This window comes from Hoplias malabaricus, chromosome 7 (assembly GCF_029633855.1).
Source record: "Hoplias malabaricus isolate fHopMal1 chromosome 7, fHopMal1.hap1, whole genome shotgun sequence".
NCBI lineage: Eukaryota > Metazoa > Chordata > Actinopteri > Characiformes > Erythrinidae > Hoplias > Hoplias malabaricus.
In genome coordinates, this window is record NC_089806.1 from 10,239,567 (window position 1) to 10,267,079 (window position 27,513).

General features: G+C 39.5%; 1 protein-coding gene across 2 annotated transcripts in view; it reads right to left on the reverse strand.

The window, feature by feature from the left end:
• Window positions 1-10,510: 10,510 nt before the first annotated feature.
• Window positions 10,511-27,513, reverse strand: part of ppp2r5a (protein phosphatase 2, regulatory subunit B', alpha isoform) — a 37,123-nt gene continuing 20,120 nt past the window's right edge. Inside the window, exons 3-14 of one of the 2 annotated variants that reach the window (XM_066676409.1) lie at window positions 23,732-23,928; window positions 19,877-19,978; window positions 18,758-18,850; window positions 17,906-18,036; window positions 17,633-17,692; window positions 17,303-17,411; window positions 16,095-16,148; window positions 15,945-16,010; window positions 15,677-15,796; window positions 15,188-15,315; window positions 14,804-14,905; window positions 10,511-14,064 (exon numbers count right to left, since the gene is read on the reverse strand). In XM_066676409.1, coding sequence (XP_066532506.1) covers window positions 13,842-14,064; window positions 14,804-14,905; window positions 15,188-15,315; window positions 15,677-15,796; window positions 15,945-16,010; window positions 16,095-16,148; window positions 17,303-17,411; window positions 17,633-17,692; window positions 17,906-18,036; window positions 18,758-18,850; window positions 19,877-19,978; window positions 23,732-23,928 — 1,385 coding nt within the window. In that variant the 3' untranslated portion in view covers window positions 10,511-13,841. The remainder of the gene's footprint in view (window positions 14,065-14,803; window positions 14,906-15,187; window positions 15,316-15,676; window positions 15,797-15,944; window positions 16,011-16,094; window positions 16,149-17,302; window positions 17,412-17,632; window positions 17,693-17,905; window positions 18,037-18,757; window positions 18,851-19,876; window positions 19,979-23,731; window positions 23,929-27,513) is intronic. The other variant, XM_066676410.1, reaches the window with a different exon arrangement.

A 27,513-nucleotide genomic window follows, 5' to 3' on the forward strand; every position in this document is an offset into this window, starting at 1 on the left:
TGACATTATTTTACTTAATTTAAAACAAATGCCCATGTCAAAGAAAACTTATCACATTTAAATATTTGCATAATATTTTTACATTATACATAAGTGTTGATATTGTTTAAAAATTGGCTGTTTATGCTTCAAAACACTGCACATAGATGGAAGCTACACTATTCGACCATTAACTTGTGTACACCTGCTCCATCCATCATTTTCTCCAATATTAAAAGGGAGTTTGGTCCTCTTTGCGGCAGTAACAGCTTGTAGTCTTCTTCACCGGGTGTTGGAACATTGCTGTAAGGGCCGGATGGCATTTAGCCTTGACAGCATTAGTATGGTCAGGTACAGATGTTCTGTGATTAAACAAGATGATATTATATCATGGTGACATGTGTCACAGTCACTTTATAAGGTCTGTAAAGTTTCCTACACAGCTTTATCCTTCACTTTAAATCACGATGTACCTAAGTGACCCTTACTGAACATTCTCAATGCAGTCACATGACAGTTTTGAATTTGTGTACACGTCGTCTCATTTACAGAACGACGGTGTGATTGCTGAGTACATAGAGACCATATAGATGCTTCGTTACAACATTTTCAGCCATTCAAATGCTTTAGAAACCTGTTCTGTTATATACAACCCATTCTGATCACATTTCAATAAAGACATTTTGAAATTCAAGTTACGTTTGGATTTTAACCCCAAAATTATTACAGAATGCCTCAAGAAATGTCAAACAAACATGTTAAAAATGCACACACGTAATGTAAAGGTAGCCTACGATCTATAGTGTAGCTTCTAAACAATTTGCAAATTGGATGCAACGTGAAATTTTTAAATCATTTAAAAGTTCATGTAACTCTTCTGTACTAGTTCAAATTTTAACATCCTGGGTCAGGGGCCAGAAACCCACTGTGGCTCCCTTCAGCCTTGACACAATGATGTGTAAATTAATAAGCTGTTTCCCATTATTATGACTTTATTAGATTTTATATTAGCACTGAAATCTGTGTAAACAGATTTAGCAGGTGTAGAGGGCTCAGGATGTGTACACACTGGCTCTGCATTTCTTACCTATAAACCTATTGGAATCTGCAAAGAAAGTTTAGTGGGAGAGGTGGCTCAACTGGCTCTTTTGATCGCAAAGGTTACAGACCCGTTCTAGATCCATACACACAAGTACCATTTAAGTATTTTGTATACTGGTGACAGACTGAACAATACTACAGTGTTTATAACACCCTTTCCACTCTCATAAAAAAAATTGAAAACATTTAGAGCAATTCAAATGAACCAAGAACCTTGAATTGGTTAAAAGTGATTGAATGAATTTGTATGTAATGTATTTAATTTGTGGCCTATACTGAGACTGTAGAAGATTTTGTTTTTGATTGCTTGTTTCGTATGGAGGAAAGCAGTACTCTGAAACAGGGCTCATGTTCTGGAGTGCTGTCCATATTTCCAGACAAATTATTCAAAGAAGTGAACTGAAAAACTGACCGCACTTATTAAGGTCTTATTAAGAGAGAAGTGGGTTAGGTGGCACAAGCTCAGCAGAACACAAAGGCCACATTAGCACTGAGACATGTTCCATCTAAGAAAGTTCATCCCTATTTGTTTCTAATATGATGAACACTTGCGCCTCGCTGCCGTTGTATGTTTAGCTGAACCCATGTGTGCTTTTAGGTCCTTTACACCTTTATTTGTTGCACAAAACATGGGAATTTCTTTTTTAATTCATCCGAGAACTTACATTTACGTTTCGGCATAGCTGCTCGAGATGAGGGTAGGTACATGAGCTTTGCCTGACGTAAACAAGGACTACTGACGTGCAGACTGACCAATTAAATGTTTACAGAGAAGGTTATCGACCAATAACGGTAGCTCTACAGTCAGACCGTCCAATCAGAAGATTCTAGGCTACTTCACCACACCCCCTTCTCACTCAAGCGAACCAATCGGAGTAGGGGAGGGCGGGACTAGTTTGTGAACGAAACTTCTCGAAGTTCTATGTAAGCGCTAGAAAAACAAAATCCTGGACGTTTGTGAAATTCTGGCCGGACATATTTTTAAGTCTAAAAAAGAGGTCATGTCCGGGTAAAAGAGGACGTCTGGTCACCCTATGTATGACGCTGTTTTCTATAAACATGGCATATTTGAAATATGTGAAAATTATTTATTTCTGATGCTGTTAAGCCTTACTTATGATTACTGGTTTATACCAGATTCCTCCCGTAGCTCTAAAGTACTGTACAAAGTCAAAGCATACTTTATTATCCCAAAAATGGGAAATTAGTTTGGTCAAAGTGCAGCACATTTAGAACACATAGACATATAATTAGGTACCCTCCAATAAAAACAATAAAATGAATTAAACAATGAAAAGGAATAACAGTGTTACAAGAATGAAAAATACATTTAGTTTCCTTGACCTGTGTTTTCCATTAAACCTGTACTCCATTAGGTCTGAGTCTTTGTTTTTTTATGACTGATTCTCACCTTTACAACAGAACAGAGTGAAACACATGCTGATCGGTATGACCTATTTTGGAATAAATGAAGCATTGAAAGTCTAGGCTCAAAATATTCATTCTATTTTCAGAAAACATTAGGTGGCTTACCCTGCTAGTACAAACAACGTAGGCTAACATTTGTTGTGATTCAGTTGCTTGCAGTTGCTATGTTGGTCACTACCAGCGTTTTTGTGTTTTAATTGCATTTAATTTGTCTAAAGAACACATCCTTTACACAGAAACACTCCAAACATGTTCATTAATTCATTCATTCATTATCTGTAACCCTTATCCAGTTCAGGGTCGCGGTGGGTCCAGAGCCTACCTGGAATCATTGGGCACAAGGCGGGAACACACCCTGGAGGGGGCTCCAAACATGTTGCTTTTTGTAAAAGTACTTTTTCTGTCTGTAATTCTGTTTATTGTGTGATATTTGAGATATTGTGGTTCAGACACTAGTTTGCTGGTCAACCAGAAAGACCCTTTGGCTGTATTATGTTGTTGTTGTTGGCAAAATTACACTCCTATGTGTACTAATATGTGTAGTCCCTCAAGAACAGCTGTCATCTGGATAAAGTTAAAATCACTCAGCTTTAAGAACAAAATTCAAAAACGTGTGCAGTGCTCAGTCAGTTCATATTTACTTTAACATGACTAATAATAAATTATGAAACTAACGTCTCAGTAAGTCTTACAAAACTTTAACTGTTATTTTGAAATCATTTATGCAATCAGACTCCTGGGTATTGCTACTCAGTAAAGCAAGATTTCTATCTGTGGATGGTGTACACTGCATATCTGAAATATCTGAAAGCTAAGGTACACACATTTATCACTCCGGAATTATTCAGCTTCTTTAAAATGAGGTGTTCTATTGTGTACACCCTGTTTGAATAGTCTCTACAGAATAAAAGTTAAATAAATGGGACAGTTCGAAGCACCTGCACATGAGCCTTCATGCCAAATGCAATGGAACTCGGGTCTTTGGAGTGATGGAGACCCAGTCAATACATATCAGATTAATTAGAGCAGTGTTTGTGATCTGGAATTTATCATCCCACATCAGCACTTGAATCCATTAATGCTTTTGTGGATTAATGCAATCAAATCCTCATAGAAATGCCTGTGCAGATGTCTGCAAACCTTTGGCCAAATGTTGTCAGCTGGTGTAATGATAATGAACCTGACCTCGAAGCCTGTAGTCAGCATTTTAAAATGGGATGTTTCACTTTGTATAAGTAATAAAAAGTCATCTTTTGATTTGAGCTTTAAACCTTTTCAAGTCCAGGTTCCAGTACAATATTATAATGTCAAAGCACACTGTCTTTTCACTTTTCACCACTCATCACAAGCCTCTTCACTGAAACGGTTATGTCTGATTATTGAGAAACTCTGAAACTCAGAAACAATTCTGAGGTTTTTTTTTTTCCAATGCAGCCTGCTATGTATAGCGTCACTGTAAAAGAAATCAGAGCAAGTTCCTCTACAATCAACCACTTCACACCAAAACACTGAATGATTTCGTTTACGTCTGAATTCTGGAGAAATTTTGAAAAATCTTTGTTCTTCCCCTTTAGCGAGATGTATTTGAATAATGGTGATCCTCTCAGAAGAAGCCCAGCTATTCTAAGCTTAGCGGTTACACTACTGGTATCACTGTGCTGAGAGAATAGGTAAAAGATGTACCACACAGCAGTTCAGTTCACAAGCCTGAAGTCACACCTCCTGCTACGATAAATAAAAAGACTTCAGACACAGACTTCTCTATATATTTATCTATATTTTCACACAAAATATATAAAATCTCTTTAATGTGTTTTGCAATATTTCTCAATGCCTGTACATTATTACGATGATTTGTTTCACTGCACTCAATGACCCCAAATGCAATAGATTTATAGAAATATTATACTTTTTTTTAAACATTTAAACATTTTAAACAAATTTGTTTGGAAATTCCCTTTAAACTTATTCTAAGTCGGTTTCAACAGCAGTTCTCAATGTCCATTAATTTTCATAGAAACCTTAAACACAGAAATATGGAAAATGTCTAGTTTCCAGGTAATCATGCTAAATCTGTCAGACTAAACAATGAGCTACATAACATTATCATATGAGGAACATCTTCCACAATAATATCGCCACAAAAGGAGAAGGCAAAAACTTTTCGGTGTTAATTAATGGAACAAGACTCAACCATTCCGAATGGTTGGTTCATCATTAACTGTAAACACAGTGTGAAATGCTCCTGATGAAATCAAGCTGTATAAAAAAATCTCTGTTCCAAGGTATAGTTTAAGACTTTTCTATTCACACACAATGGCACCAAGCCACATGTGAAGCCAACCACTTCTTTTAAAACTGCTGCTAACGTAACCCCACTCTACAGTTCAGCACACTGGGGTAGAGAGGCGACTGCCCAGATCTGTCACATCTGAAGCATGTGCCAGCTAGCATTGTGCTTGTGTGATGAGAGAAGAATCAGAGACCATCCTAAACATCCAGAGTCCAGAGGACTCTCCAAGACCGAGTGAGGTAACCTCATGATGACAGGGTGGCAATAAAATGTTGCAAAAACAAATGCTGTATTTATATTTTAGACGTGGAGGCGCCTGGTTCCTATGACCACTGTAATGAAGTCTAACATCTCTACAATTTCAGAAATACATTCTCAAAGGTAAGTATTCAGTAATTTATGTAGGGAATATAGACCACTGTGTCACTCCGAAGCCCAGAGATGTAAAGCTTTGTTTTAAAAGTGATGGTAAGTTCCAAGCAGCTAAAAAGTGGTGAGTGCTAATTGGGGGGAACTATTAAGAAGGTACTGAATTTGTTTATTTTTAAGCGGTTTAGAGCTTAGAGTCAAAATCAATCAATCCTTTTATACAATATCCATAGCTACTCGGCACAAGACAGTGGACACAAGTAGGTAAAGATCTACAGCAGCAAAGACTTCTGTGTGCATCGGAACAGCAATAATAATAATAATTGTCATAAGAAACATTAAAAGTGATGGAAATGTTGGTGCATATAGAGTGAGTGCTGTATTCTTCGTGTGTAAAGCGGTTGGCCATACTCACTGGTTGAGTTGGAGCTGCAGCATCATCATAACTTCCTCTCCTCATTGCAACAAACACACTGACACAGTACCAACAGCAGAGCAGAGTGTGGAACTCATCAGAGACCCAGCCTTCTTCCAGTGAACTCCTCCACTCCTCAGACCTCTCCACACAGTGTTAATGAGGCTGGAAACAATGGAGGCCTGGTGGGACAAAGGAGTCCAGGAGAGGGGGTTCCGCTTGACCTGGTGAAAAATAATGCCACACTGAATGGGGACAAATTACACAGTTACAAAATCTGATTTCACAAAAACGTAATAAAAATGCTACACAAACTGCTTATTAACTTCAAAACTCTGCACATAATGCGTATATAAGAGTATAATATGCAGAATAATGTATAATATATATATAATACACAGAAGTATTTTAATAAGTACTTTACATTTAATAATACACACTTGCACATGTCTAAAACAGTCCAACTCGTGTGTACAAAACATATTCTCTATTCCTTCAACCATTTTTTCTTTGTCTTTTCCATTACTTTAATTTCTGTGATAAGGAGTTGGTCACTGTTTGAACAAAACCTCGTATCTCCCTTTCTGTCCATTTATGACATAATTTCTATTTCATCAGGTGCCTTTTACAGTCTGTTAAAAACGTATAATGAAAGATCAGCAGAAAGGCTACAAAACATGTTTCCATTAACTTCCAGTGAAAATGTATTTTTCCATCTTCCAGCAATGCACTTAATCCCATAAACCCCCCCCCCCCCCCGCTCACCCTCAGGAGGAAACTCTCTGCTCTGGTTTCCAGGCGGCTGGGCTAGTGATTATCCAAAGACAATACAGTGGGAAAACATCACAACAGCAACAAGACAAACATGATGTTAGAACAAGACCAACATGCTCTGGAACAGGGCTCTCCCACAGTGTACAACAACACTGTACCGCTATGTAAAACAGTCAGGTCTTTCTATAGAAATGTTAATGGTAAATATTGGTAAAGATTACTGTAAATCAGACAAGATTCATATAAACTATAAACTCGAGAATTCTTAAACCTTTTTCAGTGACAATGTCATTTGGTAATATTTCATAATTATTTTATTAAACTAAAGTGAGTGCTTTAAGGAGTTAATGACTAAATAAAACAAGTTTTATTTAAGCATTTACCCTGCAACAGTTGCAAAGTTGAATTATACTTTGTTTAGTGTCTAATAACTGGACGTGATTGCTGGACATTACAAAAAATCACAAAGATGAATAAATCCAGAATATATGATGATAATGAGCCCTTATGAGACAAATCTCTCTCCATTTTCTCATCTGAGTGGAAACCACATTTTATCAGTAAAAACACTCAAATAAATGTAAATTTCGTCTGAACTCTAGCTGCCGGACGTAAGCTGACGTATATGCTACACCTACACATGCATATACACACACACACACACAAAGAGAGAGAGAAAGAGCGGGAGACACTCTAACATTATTTTGGTGATCACTAAAAAGTGATTACACAAGTTTTCATGACACGTGGGTTAACAAATGCTACAATGAGGAACATTACATATTCAAACATATTAGTCACGTGTAATTATTAGTAAATCCAGCCACTTTAGGACTCACACATCGTGGACAAATCCTTTAACTATGTACACACAGGAAAAAACGAAATTAGATTAGATGCTCTGGTGATCATACGTACTGCCAAGCTTTGATCAGAGGAGTATTACAACTGCTCAGCGCTGGGGTGTGGAGCAGTGGAGTTCTCTGGAATAATGGTGTTCCACCCAGTAACTCTTCCTTCTTTTTATTTTTTTAAAAAATCTCTCTTTCTTTCTTTCTTTAAATTATTCTGTCTTTCGTAAAGTGATTTTTCTTGCCTTGCAATCTCTATATGTCTTTCAGGAAATGAAAATCTACTTTTATAATCTGTGTTTAGGTCAATACTCATCAGCCTGAGGTGGTTCCACTCAGATCCTCATCGCTGCTGACCACATGAGAGCGAGCATGGATAAAACAGCATAAAAAAATTCAGTAAAAATTGAGAAAATTTCTTAAATGTCATGGTTCCGAGCCAAACAGTTCTAAACTGAAACAATTTTCCTTTGTATTTATACACAAAATTAGCTCAAAAATACAACTGAGAGCTAGAAAGAAAGAAAGAAAGAGCATTTTATTTAATAAACTAATTCCCTGATTAAAAATTTAAAACAATTTCAAATTCTTCTGATAAAAAGTTGCTGTTTGTCTTTTTACATCTTTTCCTTTATGAGTCAACCTCCATGTTTTCATCTGACAAGTTTTAACCTTTACTTGGAAGTCTTTGCACCACAGTAGGAAATATGCAAATGATGTCTTTTATTTTGCAAATTTCACCAATGCAAAACTCTACACTGTTTTGGTTTCAAGAATTACCGTCACTTTTAAACCATCAGCAAGCACATGTTCAGCTGTTTCAGGTAATTTCTGAGCAGTGAAGTAAACACTAAACAAGGCCTTACAGAAAACCGTACACAGAGTTAAAGTCACTGAACAGAAACGTACTCAGGCTGAGATTTCAGTGACGACAGAAAAATGCTGTAAAAACACCAGCTATTAAACAAAAACGATATTATTGGCTGGTGTTTTCATGATGTGGTGATCAAAATCTGTTAAAAAAAAGTGCAGTAGAGTCGCAGTCACACAGCTCCAGGGACCTGGAGGTTGTGGGTTTGATTCCCGCTCCGGGTGACTGTTTGTGAGGGGTGTGGTGTATTCTCCCTGTGTCTGCGTGGGTTTCCTCCGGGTGACTCTCTGTGAGGAGTTTGGTGTGTTTCCTCCGGGTGATCCGGTTTCCTCCCACAGTCCAAAAACACAGGTTGATAGGTTAATTGGCGACTTAAGAGTGTCCGTGAATGTGTGTGTGTGTGTCTGCGTTGCCCTTTGAAGGACTGGAGCCCCCTCCAGCGTGTATTCCCGCCTTGCACCCAATGATTCCAGGTAGGCTCTGGACCCACCGTGACCCTGAACTGGATAAGGGGTACAGATAATGAATGAATGAATGAAATGTGCAAATAAGGAACTCTTATTTCTTTGTTTATATAAACTTTACAAATTGAGTTAATGTCACTTTACATATTCATGCATATTCAAATTAGTAAATGATATTACTATTATTTAAGGTTGTGGCTGAAATGCTGGCTTTTGTGGGAAAGTGTTTTAATGAGTTTTGAACATTTCTTTTGGCAGGAAACAGCAGAACACTGAGAAAACACTGCAGCTGTCTTTTGTGAGTTTTTTTTTTGTTTATGAACGCAGCTATGAGCAAAAACACATTAACACATTTCATTAATGTGTTTGAGGATGCGTAAGATCTGTATAGAAAAAGACATATCCACAGTACACACACAGATGGAGAGATGATAATGAGGAGGCCTGGCAGCCATCCCAAATCATAAGACCCATACAGCATTTCTCCAGGCTGTTCACATCATTATATAATTACACTGTACACATTTTAACTGCAACAGTGTGGAGAGAAATGGCCTCTGTGAAGCTGGGTTTACTGCTGAAAAACAGAGATGTTCAGTTAGTTGATGTTCCCCTTTCTGTTTACGTTATTAATCAAGAGGAAATTACCTCACAGTGTTCCCTACAATAGCAATGCTTATCAAACTGTGTTTTCAAAATGAGCTTCAGTAAACAAGCGAAACATACTGACACTTTTCTGACACTGACACTAAAAACATATTCCATTTCCTTTTCAGTGTTTGTAATATTCAATCATTGAAGTCAAAACAGAGTAATCTGGAGTGGTTTGGTTTTAAATGTTCTAGAGACATTTACTGAGTCAGAATTGCTGGCAGTGTTGGGGATAGAAACCAGACACCCACCTCTCAAAGCCCCTCACAGAATGTAATTGCATGAATCATATTTTAAAATTCACTCCCTTCTGGAGAGATTGTTTGAAGGGAAACTAGTCCTCAAAGATATAATTAGATTTCCTGAATTTTCACCAATGGGCGGCACGGTGGTGCAGCAGGTTAGTGTCGCAGTCACACAGCTCCAGATTACGGGTATTCAGGGGTGTTCTCCCTGTGTCTGCGTGGGTTTTCTCTGGGGGACTGTCTGTGAGGAGTGTGGTGTGTTCTCCCTGTGTCTGCGTGGGATTTCTCTGGGTGACTGTCTGTGAGGAGAGTGGTGTGTTCTCCCTGTGTCTGCGTGGGTTTCCTCCGGGTGACTGTCTGTGAGCAGTGTGGTGTGTTCTCTCTGTGTCTGCGTGGGTTTCCTTCAGGTGCTCCGGTTTCCTCCCACAGTCCAAAAACACATATTGGTAGATGGATTGGTGACTCAAAAGAGTGTGTGTGTTGCCCTGTGAAGGACTGGCGCCCCCCTCCAGGGTGTATTCCCACCTTGTGCCCAATAATTCCAGGTAGGCTCTGGACCCACCGCGACCCTGAACTGGATAAGGGTTACAGATAATGAATGAATGAATTTTCACCATTTTTATTACTCCTTATTAAGCTCTTTAGACTAGTGTGGTTCACTTTTGGAGGACGGTAGGATGGATGTAAACAGTCAAAATGAAGCTTGATTTTTCTCCTCTCTCTAGGTGAATTATTTTAATGCTGTTAATCTGAGGCGGTTTTGGTAAAGACACCAGGTCTTGCAGTCGTTAGTATTTCTGTTTTATTTCTTTTTTTTTTTTTTTTAATAATTTATGTAAGTGGATTTTCATATACATTTTCCCATAATTAAAACTAAGTACTTAAACTTAAAATGATCTGATTTTGCACAGTACAGTATGCAAATGACATCTAATTTGATTGTCTTTTATTTTAAGTCATGGAAACACTTTAAATTTAAGGTTTTTGTTGTGATTGGGGCAAACCTAGCTAACACATGACACAAATTAAAAAAAGAAGCAATATTGAAAACCAGTTCTGAAGCAGTAGGTAGAAACATAAGGTTGCATTTATTTCATTGGTATTCAAAGTCTGTTAAGGTTCTCCACACAACTGGATTTTACACAGACAGGAATGCTACTCTGACAGAGAAATATCAGAGATACAACACAGAACAGGACCTTTAACAACTGAAGAACAAAACAATTCTCAACTGAAAACACACACAGTCTTTGCTCAGCCCCCACACAGTTAGTAGGTTCCACTTCCAGGGAGCTTACAGACCATGTGTGGTCCAGTCAACCCCAATTTACTCACATTCACTTAATAAAACACTGAAAAACCACATGGCTCTATGTTCATTTCAGTGGAAAAATACCCCCCACACAAACAGCCCATTTTCTGCACTAATACTGCTGCAGGCTGCGATCCCAAACACCTCGGTGTCCAGGTTCTGATCTGTGGTGCCAAACATTTAACAATGTCAGACCACTGTTAATTACAGTCTATGTCCAAAGGTTTGTTGACACGTATGATTACTGAATTCAGCTACTTTAAAGTCGGAACCATTGTGGGCACAGATGTTTAACTGTTCACACACAGCTTGTATAATCTCTATTGAAAAACATTGAACGGAATGGAAAATCTGGGAGCAGCTTTGTGTGATCCTGAATTTACCATGTTCAGTGTGAAGCTTGGGCTAGACTTTGGGCTGTGGAACAGTGTAACTGTGCTCTCACACAGTGACAGATCCCTGTGCAATGAGTTGGAGTGGTATTTGTGATCCAGAACTAATCAAACAACATCAGTACATGACTTCACTTATGTTTATGACGTGTCCGAATGCAACCAAACACCCACAGCCATGTTCTAAATCTGAGTAAGTTGTTACTGTTATTGCCGAAAAGGGGGAACAAACTCCATATCAACACCCTTCAATTCAGTAGAAATGTTGGATGAGCAGATGTCCACTAACTTTGGCTATGCAGAGGTCACGTTAGCCCTGCAGTGGCGCCCCTAGTGAGAAAAGCCTTTTCTATGAAACAGACAACAGGTTCAAGTTTCTAAAATGTAGCATAATCTAAACAAGGACACCTTGTAGAGCAGTTCCTGTGTGTATGAGAGTGTGTGTCAGACAACACACCCCTTGTAGTGAAATTCCTAAACGTGAGTATGTACGTCAGTTCCATGAGGTGCTTTGCATCTAAAAATATTCAAGTAATTTCACCACAAACCAACATTTATAATGGGACAACAGAGTTCTTAAATGCGCTAACAAAAAAACAGACATTCTTAGTACAAAGGCATGGTCTTAAATTTCAAATCACAATGGAAAATGGTAAAATCGTTTCCTGTGGACGGAGTTAAATCAATAACTGTGTACATAAAGACTGTATTATTTTACATTATGACCTATATTTTGTTTTTATAATCACTGCAACAGGTATCTAATAAGCCGAGATTCATTATGTTACGACAATATTGGGTGATTTCCCTTTTAGGTACAAAAACACCATGTTTTTAGGAAACATAGGACTAGAAACATTAAACAGCTGCATGGAAATCCATCATTAACTCACTTCTGGATGTGGAAAATGTTAAAACAGTATCTGGTTCTCACTCAATAGTTTCTGGTGCTCACTAGATAATATCTGATGCTCGGCAGTTGTTTTCCGATAAAAGGTGTCCATACTTAGTCCCTGATATTAGTCTACACTAATGTACATATTCTCACCCAAAGCGATGCAGGTGGCAAATCACCAGTACTTAGTAATACTACGTTATTCACTGTGGTTAAAATGCTAAATAAATATATCAAACCAACAATATTTCTGGAAATAGTATGTATTAATTAAAGATTCAAACAAAGCACTGAAATGTGACAAATTAAAGACTAAAGAATGGGGAGACGTGTAATTTTCTAAAGTATTTAAGCAAACATTAAATAAAAACTTGTACAAACCAGATCCAGCAAAGGCAGGACAAGCCTAGAGTACCCCCACTGAATGGGGCCATGTTTTCCATTCATTTTTTAGTAATTTTTAATACGAAATAACAGTTTGAACACACACACACACGTGTTTGAATCTTGAATTACAGTTATATGTTACACAGAATTGCTTTTAAACGTATATTTGTACACCTAATGTCACATATTTAGGACGGATCTAATGTACTTTATTTTGTTGTGTAATTGCGCTTATATTAGCATTGAGGTGTATTTGTTGTTCTCATTTCCAATCCACCTAGACTACATTAGCCACGACGACAGTCTGGGTTGGTGACATAACATTTTACACAGGAAACGGTATTAATTGAATTAGACAGAGGTCTGAGGAGGTCTTTTCCTAAATTATACAGCTGTAGTCAGAACATGGGTCAGTTTGGAAGCTAGCTCCTGTAAACTGTCTGCAAGGGACCATCATCTGTTCGAACACATACCTTGCCGCTTCATCAGAAATCCCACCATTTGTGCCTTGGCTGGTGTACGGTTTGTGTTAGTCTCTTCTAGAGCTTCATCAATAATAGGTTTCATCAGACAGCTGCTCTTGTCTGCCAGGAACATGTGTGAAGACCCAGTGACACGGCTCTGATAAATCCTCTCACACCAACACCACAAAACTGCAAACACAACCATGTCAGTACTAATGCTATGCTGAGAATGGACCACCAGATCAAAAGTACACGCGTTTGGTATAACATAAAAGAGCACTACCCCTTTAAACAGCAGACTATGGTTCCACTCTCAGATCAACAGTAAGGTTCCTTGGGCAAGACTCCCAACGCCACCTACACCTACAGCTAAAACCAAGTTGCTCTGAGTAAGGCATGTGTTTCTAATAATGGACATACCAGGTGGGTGTCTTTATTAAAGTGAGCTACACATTTTATTGACTTTATTATTAAGGTCACTAGCCAATATTAACTGTAGCTCCTTGAAGCAGATGATTAATCACAACTGGAAACCCTACATAGCCCACCTTCATAAATCATTGAGTTCAATTCATATGATGCTACCGATTTGTGTTTTGGTCTTTGGACATGAGACACCTGACCCAATCAGGATAAAGTGCAACTCTAAGAGCATGCTCTTGCACTGTCAAGCTCTAAATGAGGCCGTGTTAAATGTGAGGAAGTTAAAATCTCTCTGATCATAAACAAAAAATATATATCTATAACACGACTACACTTTAACATCCAAAAATATTCCAAATACTATATTATTTTTCTGCCAAAAAGAGAGAAAAAAGTAGATGTATATAGATCTATATAGGTTTTCTTTATGTATTTGTATAGGTTTTAAAATGTCTCTACGGATCCAATTCCTTTGTGTGCTGCTGGTTTTAACCCCTTGTGGTTGAAGTATTTAAAGCAGTCCTGTGTCATTTGGCACATTGTGGGTTTATGGAGCAATGGTCAGTGTTAATGATGTCCATAGGGCTGATACTGCTATGGTCCTCTGGCTTGCCGTTGTTGTTGTTGTTGTTGTTGCTGCTGCTGTTCAGGAGGCTGTGGGTGTTATTCTGGTTTTTGGGATTTTTGCTAAGTCTCAGCTCCTCCAGCTTCTTCCACATCTCCTCTCTCTCCTGTTCCTTCTTCTTTTCTCTGAGAAGAGAAGGCAAATTTTAAAGACCCCTTCAGAGTTTAACATATCAGTGTGGTTTTGTTTATGAGCTAAAAGACATATCATGCACTAAATACATAGTCAGTATTTCTGCAGTGTTCACACAGCCAGGATTTCTTACGTCATGAACCTCAGATTTATTCAATTTGTGGCTCTTGAGCTGCAGGTGAGCAGCAGAGGGGAGGGGAAACAAGAGGAATAATATTTGTGAATAATCAATGATCAGAGGAGGAATTTAGAGGAAACATATTATACACATTTTGCCACAAAATCCAAAAAGGTCCCTGTGGATTTAATGAATATTCTGTGATATTACTTTGGTCAAAATACCCCAAGAATCGAACTCCACAACACCGTTCAGCCCCGTTCAGTACGGCTGGTTTCAGCGCCTGTTCCACAGCTGTTCTGTGCTCTCACACAGACACAGAGTCCAGTGCAGTGATTGGAGAGACTTAGAACAGGAGGCAGGACTATGTATGTGTACACTGCACTAAGTTACAATGACTCATTTTTTCCCTTTGTTTAAAACGGGATAGTTTTAATTTACAGTGTGTGGGTTGGTGGGTTCCAGATGTATTTTAAATAATATGTCACCCTTAATATACCTTTTTACTAATTCCAGTGGTTCACATAATAAATACAAGCCCTGCCACAACAACATTCATTTGGTCCCTTGCCTGCTTCAGCACGATGCACCCACACACCCCCAGATAGTCTCACCTTTGTCTTTCGGCTTTATACGATGCCGTGAGCTCATCAAACAGTTTGCTGTTCATCTCCATCAGTGTTTTCAGCACATTATACACAAGAGCTACAATTGTCCTGGAGAGTTTGAAGCAGATGAGAAAAAGATTGATTTTAGTTGATTGTGTGTTTTTGTATGCGCTTTATTTTATTACACAAACTCTAAATGAGTAACCACCTGTGAATTATTATCAAATTATACTTTCATTTTGAACATTGCTACTTGCTTTTGTTCATTTGTGAGTGGCTATAGTTTGTGGAAATATTTGTGCTTCTATCCCACTGTGTTTATAAAAGTGCTTTATAACAAAAACTATATTATTATTATTGTTATTATTGCTATAATAATAAAGTACGTACTGGTTCCAGTGTTCTTTAGAGATCCGGTACAGACTGCCGAACATTATGGGCAAGATCTTGTCTATGTTTTCCTCAATCAGACTCAGGATGTACTCATTGTTCCAGAAATACAGCGAGCGCTCGGCCACCTGTGGGAGACAGAGTGCTGTTTCATAGTAAAACATACAGGTCCCTGTATACATATGACTTTTGCAAGTAATCCCTCAAATACCCAGCTATTAGACATCAAAAAGCTTGTTAATCAATGCCTAAAAGGAAATAAAGTCACTCTGAAATATTGGTTCTAGGCCATTTAAGGGTTAAACATAGGACAAATATGAGGCAACTGTAAAGCAGTATATAAAACTACAACAGAAGAAGAACTAGATAGAAGCACCCACACTGAAAACACTGTGTCTGACACTGAAAATTCAAAACAACAGCAGAGGTTGTAGTGAATATCTCTGACATACCATTTCAAGTAGTAACATATTTAAGAGCTGAATGAACCTGAAAATGCGGACTGGCCACACACTTGGAGATCTGCTTAAACAGAGGCTCTTCAATCTTTTTAAATTGAGTCGGCTCGATGACGTCCAAAACCTCCTCAATTTCTCCCAGAAACATAACCTGAGGAAATCAGATGCATGTGGAGACATAGCAGTGAAAATAAAGTGAATGAAAGAGGTGCACTGGAGTAATATTGAAGTACTCTTTATCGGAGATTCTGCAGAAAATAAGAAGGAGGACTGAACAGTCTGAATCCACTGATTCTCACCTCTTTCTGGCTGCAGGTTCTGGGCCAGAATTTCAGGAGCCCCCGGATCACCTGCATGAAAACATACTGCAATAGAGTGACTGTGCAACAGAGATCTGTGAGCTTTTTAATACTGCCTTTAAAAAAATTAAACATAGTTCACTGTCTTACTGGCTCTGTGAGTGTGGGGTCCTTCTCCAAAAACTGAACCACACAGTAGGCCAGCTAAGAAAAACGAAAAGAGCAGAGGGACATAACATGAGCAGGTCAGGTTTCCCATTTAAAGGTTGAATTTTACATTAAAATAGTGCAGTGCTAAATGCAGAACATGTAAAAAAAATAAAAATGCAAAAGCAGCATTTAAGGTGGAATGGACACAGCCTCTGTATGTTTGAATACATATTTATTTTGGTACATATGTGAATTCAAGGCCATACAAAAGGCCTTAAAATTAATGAGTTATATTTAATGTCAGAGAACTGGGCCGTGTCTCGTGTGGTAGGGAATGGTCTTTGATCATGAAGTGAAACCAAAGCCGGTTTGGAAAGGGGGCCATGGGGATGAATGCTATCCACAAAGAGGGGGGGAGGAGAGAGAGAGAGAGAGAGAGAGAGAGAGAGAGAGAGAAAGCGAGAAAGAGAGAGAGAGAAAGTGAGAGCGCAAGAGAGAGCGAGAAAGAAAGAGAGAGAAAGAGAGAGAGAAAGAGAGAGCGAGAGCAAGAGAGAGTGAGAGAAAGAAAATGTCTATTCATTTACTGTTTATATTCATTGACTATTAAAATGTTTATTTTCATTAGTTAACATCTTTAAATTGTGTGTTATTTTTGCCTGATATGCGTGTATCATGCCAGACAACAAGAGTGCTATTGGCCTATTGGGCTAATTGTCCAACAAGCTTAAATATCCTGCTCTGTGAAAAACCCTACAACTCTCACAATGTCTTCAACTGATTCACAAGGGAGTACCTGTCCTTTGAACAATAACTGCAAATCTGGCACTAGATGGCGCCAATGTCCATAAATCTGGTTCAGGGCCAGAATGAGAGGTACACTATTGGTCCAAAAGTATACAGACAGTCCTTCTACTCAGGGAATTGTAAGCTCCAACTCATCCAGCAGCTCTTCTGAAATGTAGTGTATAAATAGGGAGGTTTTCTTCTCCCCGGGGAAGGCTGTAGCCTTGATTTTCTATTATTTCAGAAATAATTTGATAGTATTAAACCATAATGAATTTCAAGTTTTTCTATGTAGACTATGCTCGCTGAAGGTCGACGTCTAAAATAGCTAATTTAATGAGCGCAGCTTCGTTCAAAGGGGTGTCCACAGACATGTGGACATACTGTATGTGTTTGTGTGTGAGGAGTGTGTGGAGTGTGTTTACCTGTGCGTGGAACAGTGCGAGTCCCTTGGCAGTGTGCATTGGAATGAGTACCTTCATCAAGAACTGCTTGTGTTCTGCCTTCAGAGGCAGTGCAAAGCCATTGATGATGCTGCAAGGTCAGAAACAATGATTGCACCCACACACACACACACCTGGCTATCTTAGTGTTGTCTTATTATTGGAGGCATATTAATAGGAAAGCATTTCATGATTATTAAACAGTAAATCATTATTATGAGAAACTTAACAGCTGAAAGTCAGGGAAATATTAATTTCAGATTCATTACCACTGCATGTTTTGGGGGAAAACAACATGAAAAACAAACCAACCTGCCCAGTATCTCCAAGAGTTCAGCCACTCCATTAAAGTGATCTGTCTCATAAATAAACCTGAGGAGTAAACAAAAGTACAAGTGGTGCTGTGGTCAATGGAAATAGGAAATGAAAGAATGAGAGAGAGAGACACACACACAAATAATCTCTACATTTTTTAAAAGGTTTTCAGACTGTCCTAACGTTGTGTGTCATGTGATGTAAGCAGTATTTACAAGTTAAACATAAAAAGTGCAGAATCTGATTACGTTTCTCCAGAGTGTTTATTACCGTAAAAAAATGTTGTTTATTTGTTTGCGGATGAAGGCACGGAGGCCGAGGAATTTTCCATAGATCCGATGAAGGATGGTCTTTAGAAAATCTCTCTCACGGGGGTCTTCACTATCAAACAACTCCAACAACTGAGAGAGAGAGAGAGAGAGAGAGAGAGACAGAGAGAGAGAGAGACAGAGACAGAGAGAAAGTGAGAGGGAGAGAGAGAGAGAGAGAGAGACAGAGAGACAGAGAGAGAGAGACAGAGAGAAAGTGAGAGGGAGAGAGAGAGAAAGCAAGAGAGAATAAGAAAGAGAGAGAGAAAGCAAGAGAGAGAGAGAGAGAGAGAGAGAGAGAGAGAGGCAGACAGTTAAATTGTAAATATACATATCTTAACCTTTTATTCAGTCAAATTTTGATGATGATTTGAAAGATAGTAGCTTGTTTTACAGCGGTATCTTTCCACCCCTGACAGCAGTGTGCTATTTAAAGCCATGGCGGGAAATGTGCATCATGGAAAATCAGCCTTGAAATCCAGCCGGACCCTTACAGCTCAGAGGAAGAGTGAGTGAGAGTGAGAGAGAAAGAGAGAGAGAGATTCCCACCCTACAGATTTAGACTGGGCTTCAGACTGGGCAAATGTCACTGTGCCAAGTACAGACGTCTAATCGACTGCCAATCGAATCTAAAGTTTCATCCAGGACTCTGTTAATTACAACAGGGTTCAGTATTGAGCTTGTGTGACAGTATAAAGCTTACTGCATAACACTTCACATAAATCAGTCGGTAAAACTCCAAAGGCACAAATTCCAAAATACAGACACACACACACACACACACACTGACCTACAGAGACCCACAGAGACCCACCTGTAGCACAAACTTCTGATCAATATAACGCTTTGCGGTGCTTGGCTGAAAATCTGGATTTTCTAAGAATCGGAGGAAAAACTCATACACCAGCTGTGGACACAAAAACAAAACAAGTCATAAATATCGTAAGTGCTGCTGCAAAGTGATCAGTGCATCATTGTGTAATTTCTCAAAGAGATACTGTCTTTAAAAAAATACAAAATATACAAATATATTTTACTTTCATTACACTGTAGTAGTTTATTAATTTATGTTTAATTAAAACGAATAGCTTTAAAATTGTAAAAGTCATCTATCCAGCAATCATTAAAAAAAGCTAATTAACATTAAATAATAAATAGATAAATAACATTAATAATTTGATGATAATTGTACCAATTTACTATAGTCTTCAGCTTCAAATTAATAAATATATACAGGGGGTCCTCGACTTACGACGTTGATCCGTTTCTACGTCACGTCGTAAACCGATTTCCGGTGTAAGTCGGAACATACGTACATACTGTACGTAAATAACACACTGTAAGCACTTGTCCTATCCTAACACCTATCCTCCTCGGTCCCGAGCCGCATAACCGTGTATTCTTCCGCCACGCCGTGCACACGAAGTTTACGACATTTACGATGCAAAACCACTTAAGTCGAAACAAGGCTTTATACAGTAAATGGGAGATGTGTCGTAACCACGAAACATCGTAACTCGGGACTGACGTAACCCCGAGGACCTCCTGTATATGCTTAATTAGCCTTATGCTAACATAAATGTTTATTAATCAGTAATATATTTAATCACTGACAATAAATGATTAAATATAGACTGCGTTAAGTGGATAACTGCCACTTTCACTGAAACATTCAGGCAAAAGTCGAGGAAATTACACGTGTCATCAGCAGGGATTTGAAAAGGAGATTTATTTCGGTTCACTCAGTTCCGCTTTAACAGGCTCTCTGCCAAACAGTAACATCAGACGTGTTATTCCATTTATAAACATTCATTGCACCTCATTCACATTCAAACACAGATATCCCTGCCCTTTAAATCACTGTAATCAGTAATATACACAATCATTCCTAGACCCCGTTGAATCACTGTCTTATATAATATTACAGCTGTACCTGCATGTGGGGCCAGGAGGCTTCCAGTGTGGGTTCATCTTCTTCTGGATCAAAATCAGGGTTTTCACTAGGAGGAAGTGTTCTGAACAGGTTACTGCTGATCTGTGAATGAACAAGTGATATATATATACTCTGATTAGTCCTGAGGATTGGTTAGAAAGCGCAGGCAGAAAAGACTGCAGTGAACTGACGTGGGTCAGTATACTAAAGTATATGGTCATATAGAGAAGCAATAATCATCACGGGTCAAAGTAAGTGTTCTGTTCTATGTGTGTGAAAAGTGAAAGGCTGCATCTACAGGATCAATGCATTTGAGGTTCAGTGATGTTGTTCCTAATGAAGTGGCCAGTGTGTTTCTAATAAAGCAGCCAGAGATGAATGATGGCAACACAAAAACCGTGCATGTAAGTGATGATAAAAGCGATGCAGAACAAAGTGTGGAGTTGCGCGGCATATTAAACACTCAGCTTCCATTTCAAATGCGAAGTGAGAAAGAGCTTTTGGGAAGGTTATCGCCATGACAACCTCGGCCTATTTTTAGCATCTGGAAATGAGAGGAGGACGTCGACACCTGAGGAGTTGTGTATGCAAAATGGCAACCAAAAATACAGCTTCAACAATCCAGCTGACAGTGGGAGAGTGTGTATGTGGGATTGTGTTATAGCTGGGAGAGGGTGAGAGAGAGAGAGAGAGAGAGAGAGAGAGAGAGAGAGAGAGAGAGAGAGAAAGAGAGAGAGAGAAAGAGAAAGAGAGAGAGAAAGAGAGAGAGAGAGAGAGAGAGAGAGAAAGAGAGAGAGAGAGAAAGTGAGAGAGAGAGAGAGAAAGAGAGAAAGACAGAGAAAGAGAGAGAGAGAGAGAGAAAGAGAGAGAAAGTGAGAGAGAGAAAAAGAGAGAAAGAGAGAGAGAAAGAAAGAGAGAAAGAAAGAGAGAGACAGAGACAGAGAGAGAGAGAGAGAAAGACAGAGAAAGAGAGAGAGAGAGACAGAGACAAAGATAGAAAGAAAGAGAGAGAGAGAAAGACAGAGACAAAGAGAGAAAGAAAGAGAGAAAGAAAGAGAAAGACAAAGAGAGAGAGAGAGAGAGAGAGAGAGAAACAGAGGCAGAGTAAAGGAACAGCATCTTCCCCTCCCTTAATATTCACACCTGAATCCTCCCTTAAGCAAGGCACCTAACCCCCACCTGTGGCACTGTGGCTGGCTGCCCACCGCTCCAGGAGTGTGTGTTCACTGTCCCCAGTGTGGGTGTGCCAAGATTACTCACAATGTGTGTGTGTGTGTGTGTGTGTGTGTGTGTGTGTGTACCAGAGTGTGTCTTCACAACAGATGGGTTAAATGTGGATTGTCAAAAAGATGAATAAAGTGTCTCTTCTTCTGCTACCGTGCATCCTTCAAACTTAAAGCCAACGAGTCACAGCTACGACAGACAAAAGCTATTCTCTGATATTCCGTTCCCTACAGCGATGCACACTGCCAAGTGTAAGGTTTGGCAGAGGAGGGATAACGGTCTAGGGCTGTTTTTCAAGGTTTGGCTTTATTTCCTGGGAAGGATGATGTTGATGCTACAGCAAACAAAGCAGCTAGACAGTTATATGCTTCCAAATTTGGACCAGTTCACTGTTCCTGCTCCAGCTCTGACTTTGACCCTGTGCACAAAGTGAGGTTCATAAAGACCTGGTTTAACGATGATGTTTACATTGAAGTATCTCCAGCGTCTGGGTCAGAGTCCTGACCTCAATCCCACCGAACACCTTCAGGATAAACTGATCCTTCACTGTGAGCCAGGCTCTCACACAACACCAGTGTCTGAAGCTCACAAATGCAGCGTTACACCGCATTTACACCGTTACCTGCTCAGCACCCGACAGTGTTAACAGCCAAGGACAGCAACGACTACAAATAATCACCAATCCCTCTGAGTCATCTCACATCTCCTTCAAAGAGGATAAGCACCCCTCCCACTCGCTCTCTCCATTCTCCCCCCCTCCCCTTCTTCTCTACACTTTCAAACACAAACTCTCTCTCACCCGTGTACACACACCATTTTCCTAATTTCCCCTTTTTTCTTCACCCTACTGTTTACTGCTGTCTCATTCCTTCATTCTCCCTCTCCAAACAAACCCATCTCTCCCCCTCCTTCCCTCTTTCTCTTCTTCCCTCTCTTTCTCCAGCCCGCCCCTCTGCGTGAGTAATCAAGTTCCCCTCTTCAGCGTTCAGACTGACTCAGTAATATTATGTGAGTGATGTACTGAGTCAGTCTTACGGCAGAATGTGGGTCACAGTGTCATTGGGTACACTGAGCATTGAGTAACGAGGTGTAAAAATGCATCACTACACTGATCTGAAGGGAACAAAACAACTGCAATGGTTTCCACATGTTAAATGTAATAGTAATAATTGGCCATGTTCAAAAAATAAATAAAAATATATGGAGAAGATGAGATAACAGTCCTGCAAGACCTTGGGTTACAAGAAAAAAAATCCCATTAGTCAGAGGTAACCAAATCAAGCTCGACTTCTCAGAACGAATGGTCCCCAGGAACCAAACCTTAACATCACAGAGTGTGTTTGGAGTTATTTGGATCACGAGAAGCAGAACACAGCTGAATTTTGGAGGTGTCCCACGTTATCCCAGCAGACTACTTAAAAGAACACAGCAAAATGTGGTTTATAGCTTTGCAAAATAGTGTAAATATACAGGCAGTGTGTATGACGGTGAAAACCCCACAGAAAAAGCCTTCTGTTCCTTCTATTTTTACTTATATCAGCAGCAGGAATGAGTTGTAGCCTTGAGATGACCAGCGCTGTAACGTATATCAACACTGGCTTCTATCACACTTCCTGCAGCTGTAAATGGACAACAGAGGGCAAGAGTACATCTAAATTTACAAACTCACACATTGTGAGGGAGGATCATGGCTTTACGTCCAGGATCGCGTCATTGGCCATATTTAGCCTTTCATTCTGTGATGGAGCTACAGTGAAACCATGGAATGTGGCTACACATAGACATACTTCTCCTAACTATGTACACACACACACACTAACACCACGTTTCTCAAAAATCTGTGTCACACCAAACCACTCTCAGTGACAGTTTTTACATGCTAGCTACACAAAGTTGGTCTTATAGTTATGATTGTATCTCACAATAAATGGAGTGTGTGCATCCTGACTACAGACACTGTGTGACAGCTCACACTCCTCAGAAAGTCTCCCAAAGCTGTGTGTTTAGAGATTATTGTCATAACTGGAGATGTTTTGTTAGGTGGCAGAGCAGAATCACACTATGGCTGACAGAAGTGTGTTTACTCTGAACTGATGGCTTCAGGCACAGAGCCAGTGAGACTACAGGAGGAGCTTTCTAAAAAAACTTAGTATAAATCCAACCCAACAATCTTCACCCACCAAAAACGGTGAACACATGCATTTCAGTTAATCATACCTATTACTAACTGTTCTGTAAATCGTACATATTGTTCATTCTCTAATAAGATTATATTATGTACCTGTAACACACTGAGTAAAAAATAACACTGGCTATTCAGAATCAAATGTGAATAAATCAGGCTCTAGTATGAATTACCCCATAACTCATGAACAGTTTATTAACCTCTATAAGTTTTAATAAATACTGCCGTGCCAACTGTTATAAATCTGTTTGGATAATTTAGTGATTAATCAGGTTCTTTGAGCTCAGTAACTAATGGTGAAAGCATTGACAAAGTAAAAGACTTCCTCTATCCTCCTCAGGGGTGGGATTAATACTCTCAGTGGGAGGAGCAATGATATTGGGGTTGGGGGTGGGGCTAAGACGCACTGGCAATTAATGGAAATAAATCATATGGTGCAGTCTTACCATGTTAATGATTTCTGGGTAGGAGGAGTCCACCAGAACGCCACGATTAGTGGATACATATTCCACCAACTCATTCAGAGTAGCTCTCTTTATCTCTTTACTCTTCAGATCAGTGACCGTGTCAAGGAAATCAAACAGCACACAGCACTGCTGCAGTTTCTGCACAAATAATTCCTGTTGCTCTGTGGAAGGAGCATCTGAGGGAAAAAAAACACACACACACAAAAAATTCAGCATTTAAAGAAGATCTAAACCATATCATACAGTCATACAAAAAACATGTAAATCCCTGATCAGCTGAAATATTCTGTTGATTTTCTAAGCAAAATGAAGTGAACGCATTCTCTACAGAGTTCAAGATGTTGGAGAATAATTCCTATTGTTCTCAGAGCAATGAGCTCATTGCCCCAGAGCCTAGATCTTAACCTAAAAAGGAAATGTAAATGTGTTTTTTAAATAATAATAATTATTATTATTATTATGGGACCTGGAGGTTGTGGGTTCGAGTCTAGCTCCGGGTGACTGTGAGGAGTGTGGTGTGTTCTCCCTGTGTCCGAGTGGGTTTCCTCCGGGTGACTGTCTGTGAGGAGTGTGGTGTGTTCTCCCTGTGTCGGCGTGGGTTTCCTCCGGGTGACTGTCTGTGAGGAGTGTGGTGTGTTCTCCCTGTGTCGGCGTGGGTTTCCTCCAGGTGACTGTCTGTGGGGAGTGTGGTGTGTTCTCCCTGTATCTGCGTGGGTTTCCTCCGGGTGACTGTCTGTGAGGAGTGTGGTGTGTTCTCCCTGTGTCCGCGTGGGTTTTCTCCGGGTGCTCCGGTTTCCTCCCCCAGTCCAAAAATACACATTGGTAGGTGAATTGACGACTCAAAAGTGTCTGTAGGTGTGAGAGTGTGTGTGTGTGTGTTTTGCCCTGTGAAGGACTGGTGCCCCCTCCAGGGTGTTTTCCTGTCTTGCACCCAATGATTCTGTGTAGGCCCTGGACCCACTGCGACCCTGAACTGGATAGGGGTTACAGATAATTAATGAATGAATGAATGAATGAATATTATTATTATTTTCATCGTTACACAACCTATAACAAAATTGTGTCTTTGCATTAATCACATCCATGGCAGTGAATACACACACCAAGAGCTGAATGTGAATAACTGAAAGTGTTTGGCATTACTTGGGTCAGGAAAAGATGAAAATACAACTTGTGGGAAGTATACTTGCAAGCCTCCTGAAAAATGAAAGCCCTAATAAAGACAATCTGTGGACAGGAAATACAGTGGAAATGACATTATATTTAGTATTTGAGGTCATTTCCTAACACTTGCATTTTATGCTTTTTTTCTCCTGAAGCAGATTTTTTTTTTTTTACTAATTTATTCTTAATTTTACTTAATAATTATTTTAGGTGGAAACTAATTGAAAGAAATATGAAAGTGGTTGGGAAGCTTTGCACAGAAAACAACGAGCAGGTGAAAGTTTCCTCTACTGTAACAACAGCAATAATAAACAAACCTCAATTATTTATTACTCTCACAACAACACAACAGTGTGCAGCATGGATTTCAAGTGGACCAGACAGTGATGTATCTGATGTATAAATAAGTTTGTCTGAATGAATGTCTGCCTGCAATTACACAGATCTACTTTCACATTGTGTTAAGAGAAAACGTTATTTTCCAAAACATCTTGCAGACGCAGATGTTTTCAAACATCTGCAATATTCTAAATAATAATTATTAAAATACCAAATTCATAGATAGAACATGAAGCCCCAAAAATGTGTGGTCACCCACTCACCTCATCTTTTATTTGAAATGAAAAGGTACTAAATGAGAGTTAGTTCTTCTTTACTGTAGTAACATCTTCTGAGAAGACTTTACACTGAATAGCAGAATGATTTGATGGCACTCAGTCAAATACATACTGCATTAATAAGGTCAGGCACAGATGTTGTACGATTAACACACACACACACACACACACACACACACACACACACACACACACACACACACACACACACACACACACACACACACACACACACACACACACACACACACACACACACACACACACACACACACACACACACACACACACACACACACACACACACACACACACACACACACACACACACACACACACACGACAAAAGACAACACATTTCCACTGGATCCACTGCCCAGTGATGTCAGGAATCATACTCCTCTAGTCCACACATAGCATTGTGCATGGTGACCTTTGATTCCTGTACAGTTGTCCATTATTTAGACAAAGAAAGCACAGATTAGTAGTTTATTCTATCTCTTCCCTTTGATTTATTGCCCCCCCCACTGAAGGTCCAGTGCAACCCACAGTCAAGGCACTGGCGACAGGTCCTAGCGCTGGATCAAACTAATCAGTGCAGACCTATTAAATAAGTTCAGGCCTGTGGACAGGTATTGATCGAGCAGATCAATGTTTTTATTCATAATCCTGATTTGTCTTTAGGCCATCATTCAGCAGCGTCACAGTCCTGCTCTGTGTTATGTAACCCTTTCCATTTCAGCCTCGGCAGGACACTGAGCCACTGGATAATGTTCACTGAGCTGTGATCGGCTGCAAAAAACAACACAATGTTTAGGACACAGTACTGTGCCCAATGAGATGTGGTCTTTCTGTTCCACTTCAGAAACACAGCTTGCTACACTCTCAGAAAAATCTGCTCCTGTGGTGGTACCTCTTTGCGGTCACTGTGGTGCTAGCCTTAAGGGTAGATATTCAGTACATTTAATTAGGGATTATAACTGTGCCATATTCTTGAAGATTACTTGTAGATTGATGACCAGATGCATACAAGGCATGGATGGACAGACAAACGGACTTATTAACTGCTGGATGCATGGATGAATGAATAGTACAAGGAGAGACAAAAACAGACAAATTGTGATAAAAAAAAGGCTGTATTTGGACAGAGCTGAGTAAAGTGTAATGTACAGCAATTACACAAAAAACAGATCAATATGTTCCGTCTGGGACTTATCAATCACAGGATTTATCAATCACATTACCCATCAGGCATGCACGTACACACACACACACTCCACTACAGTTGGGTAAGTCCAATTTACAGTTGAATTTATAGTATCATTTTAATCGTCGTGTTGCTTTCAAGTGCACACACCGAGACGTCACTTCCATGAGCAGGACGCTTAGCTTGTTGTACTGTTAATTATGTTTCAGTTTTTCCAACTCAAGTCTTGTTGGAAACAGTACTGCCCTCCACACAGTAGACAGTGTATCTGGTGTGTATTTTTATGGAAGAATGGGATTTGTGGGACAGACTCTCTTCGCCAGCAACCTTCTGATGGTGAGAGTATAGTGTGAGCATCATCTCCAATTACTCATGTAGTTTGGTGATAGTCACATCCCCAACAGGCCACGAGGGGTAAATATTGTGTAGAGTGAGCAGCGATTCCAAGTTGTGAAGTCTAATCTTGCGTTACCATACCATGACATTATCTCTTGTTAGAGCATATTTACATCTTGTTGTTGAGGAGAAGCTTTATTTCACTTGGTGTTTTTCTGAATGTGTGCTCAGTGACGTGCCTGGGCAGAGTACAACACAGTTCAGTTCAACCTGCTCTCCTTTTTGCTGCTTGGTTTCCAATAACAAAACCTCAACACTCCATAAACAGATGCTGAGCTTTAGCTGAGCAAAGCAACCAGAGACAACTGCGCTAACCTAACCCAGCACTACGGCCCTGCGTGTGTTACCATTTACAACATCACCGTCATAACCCAGCA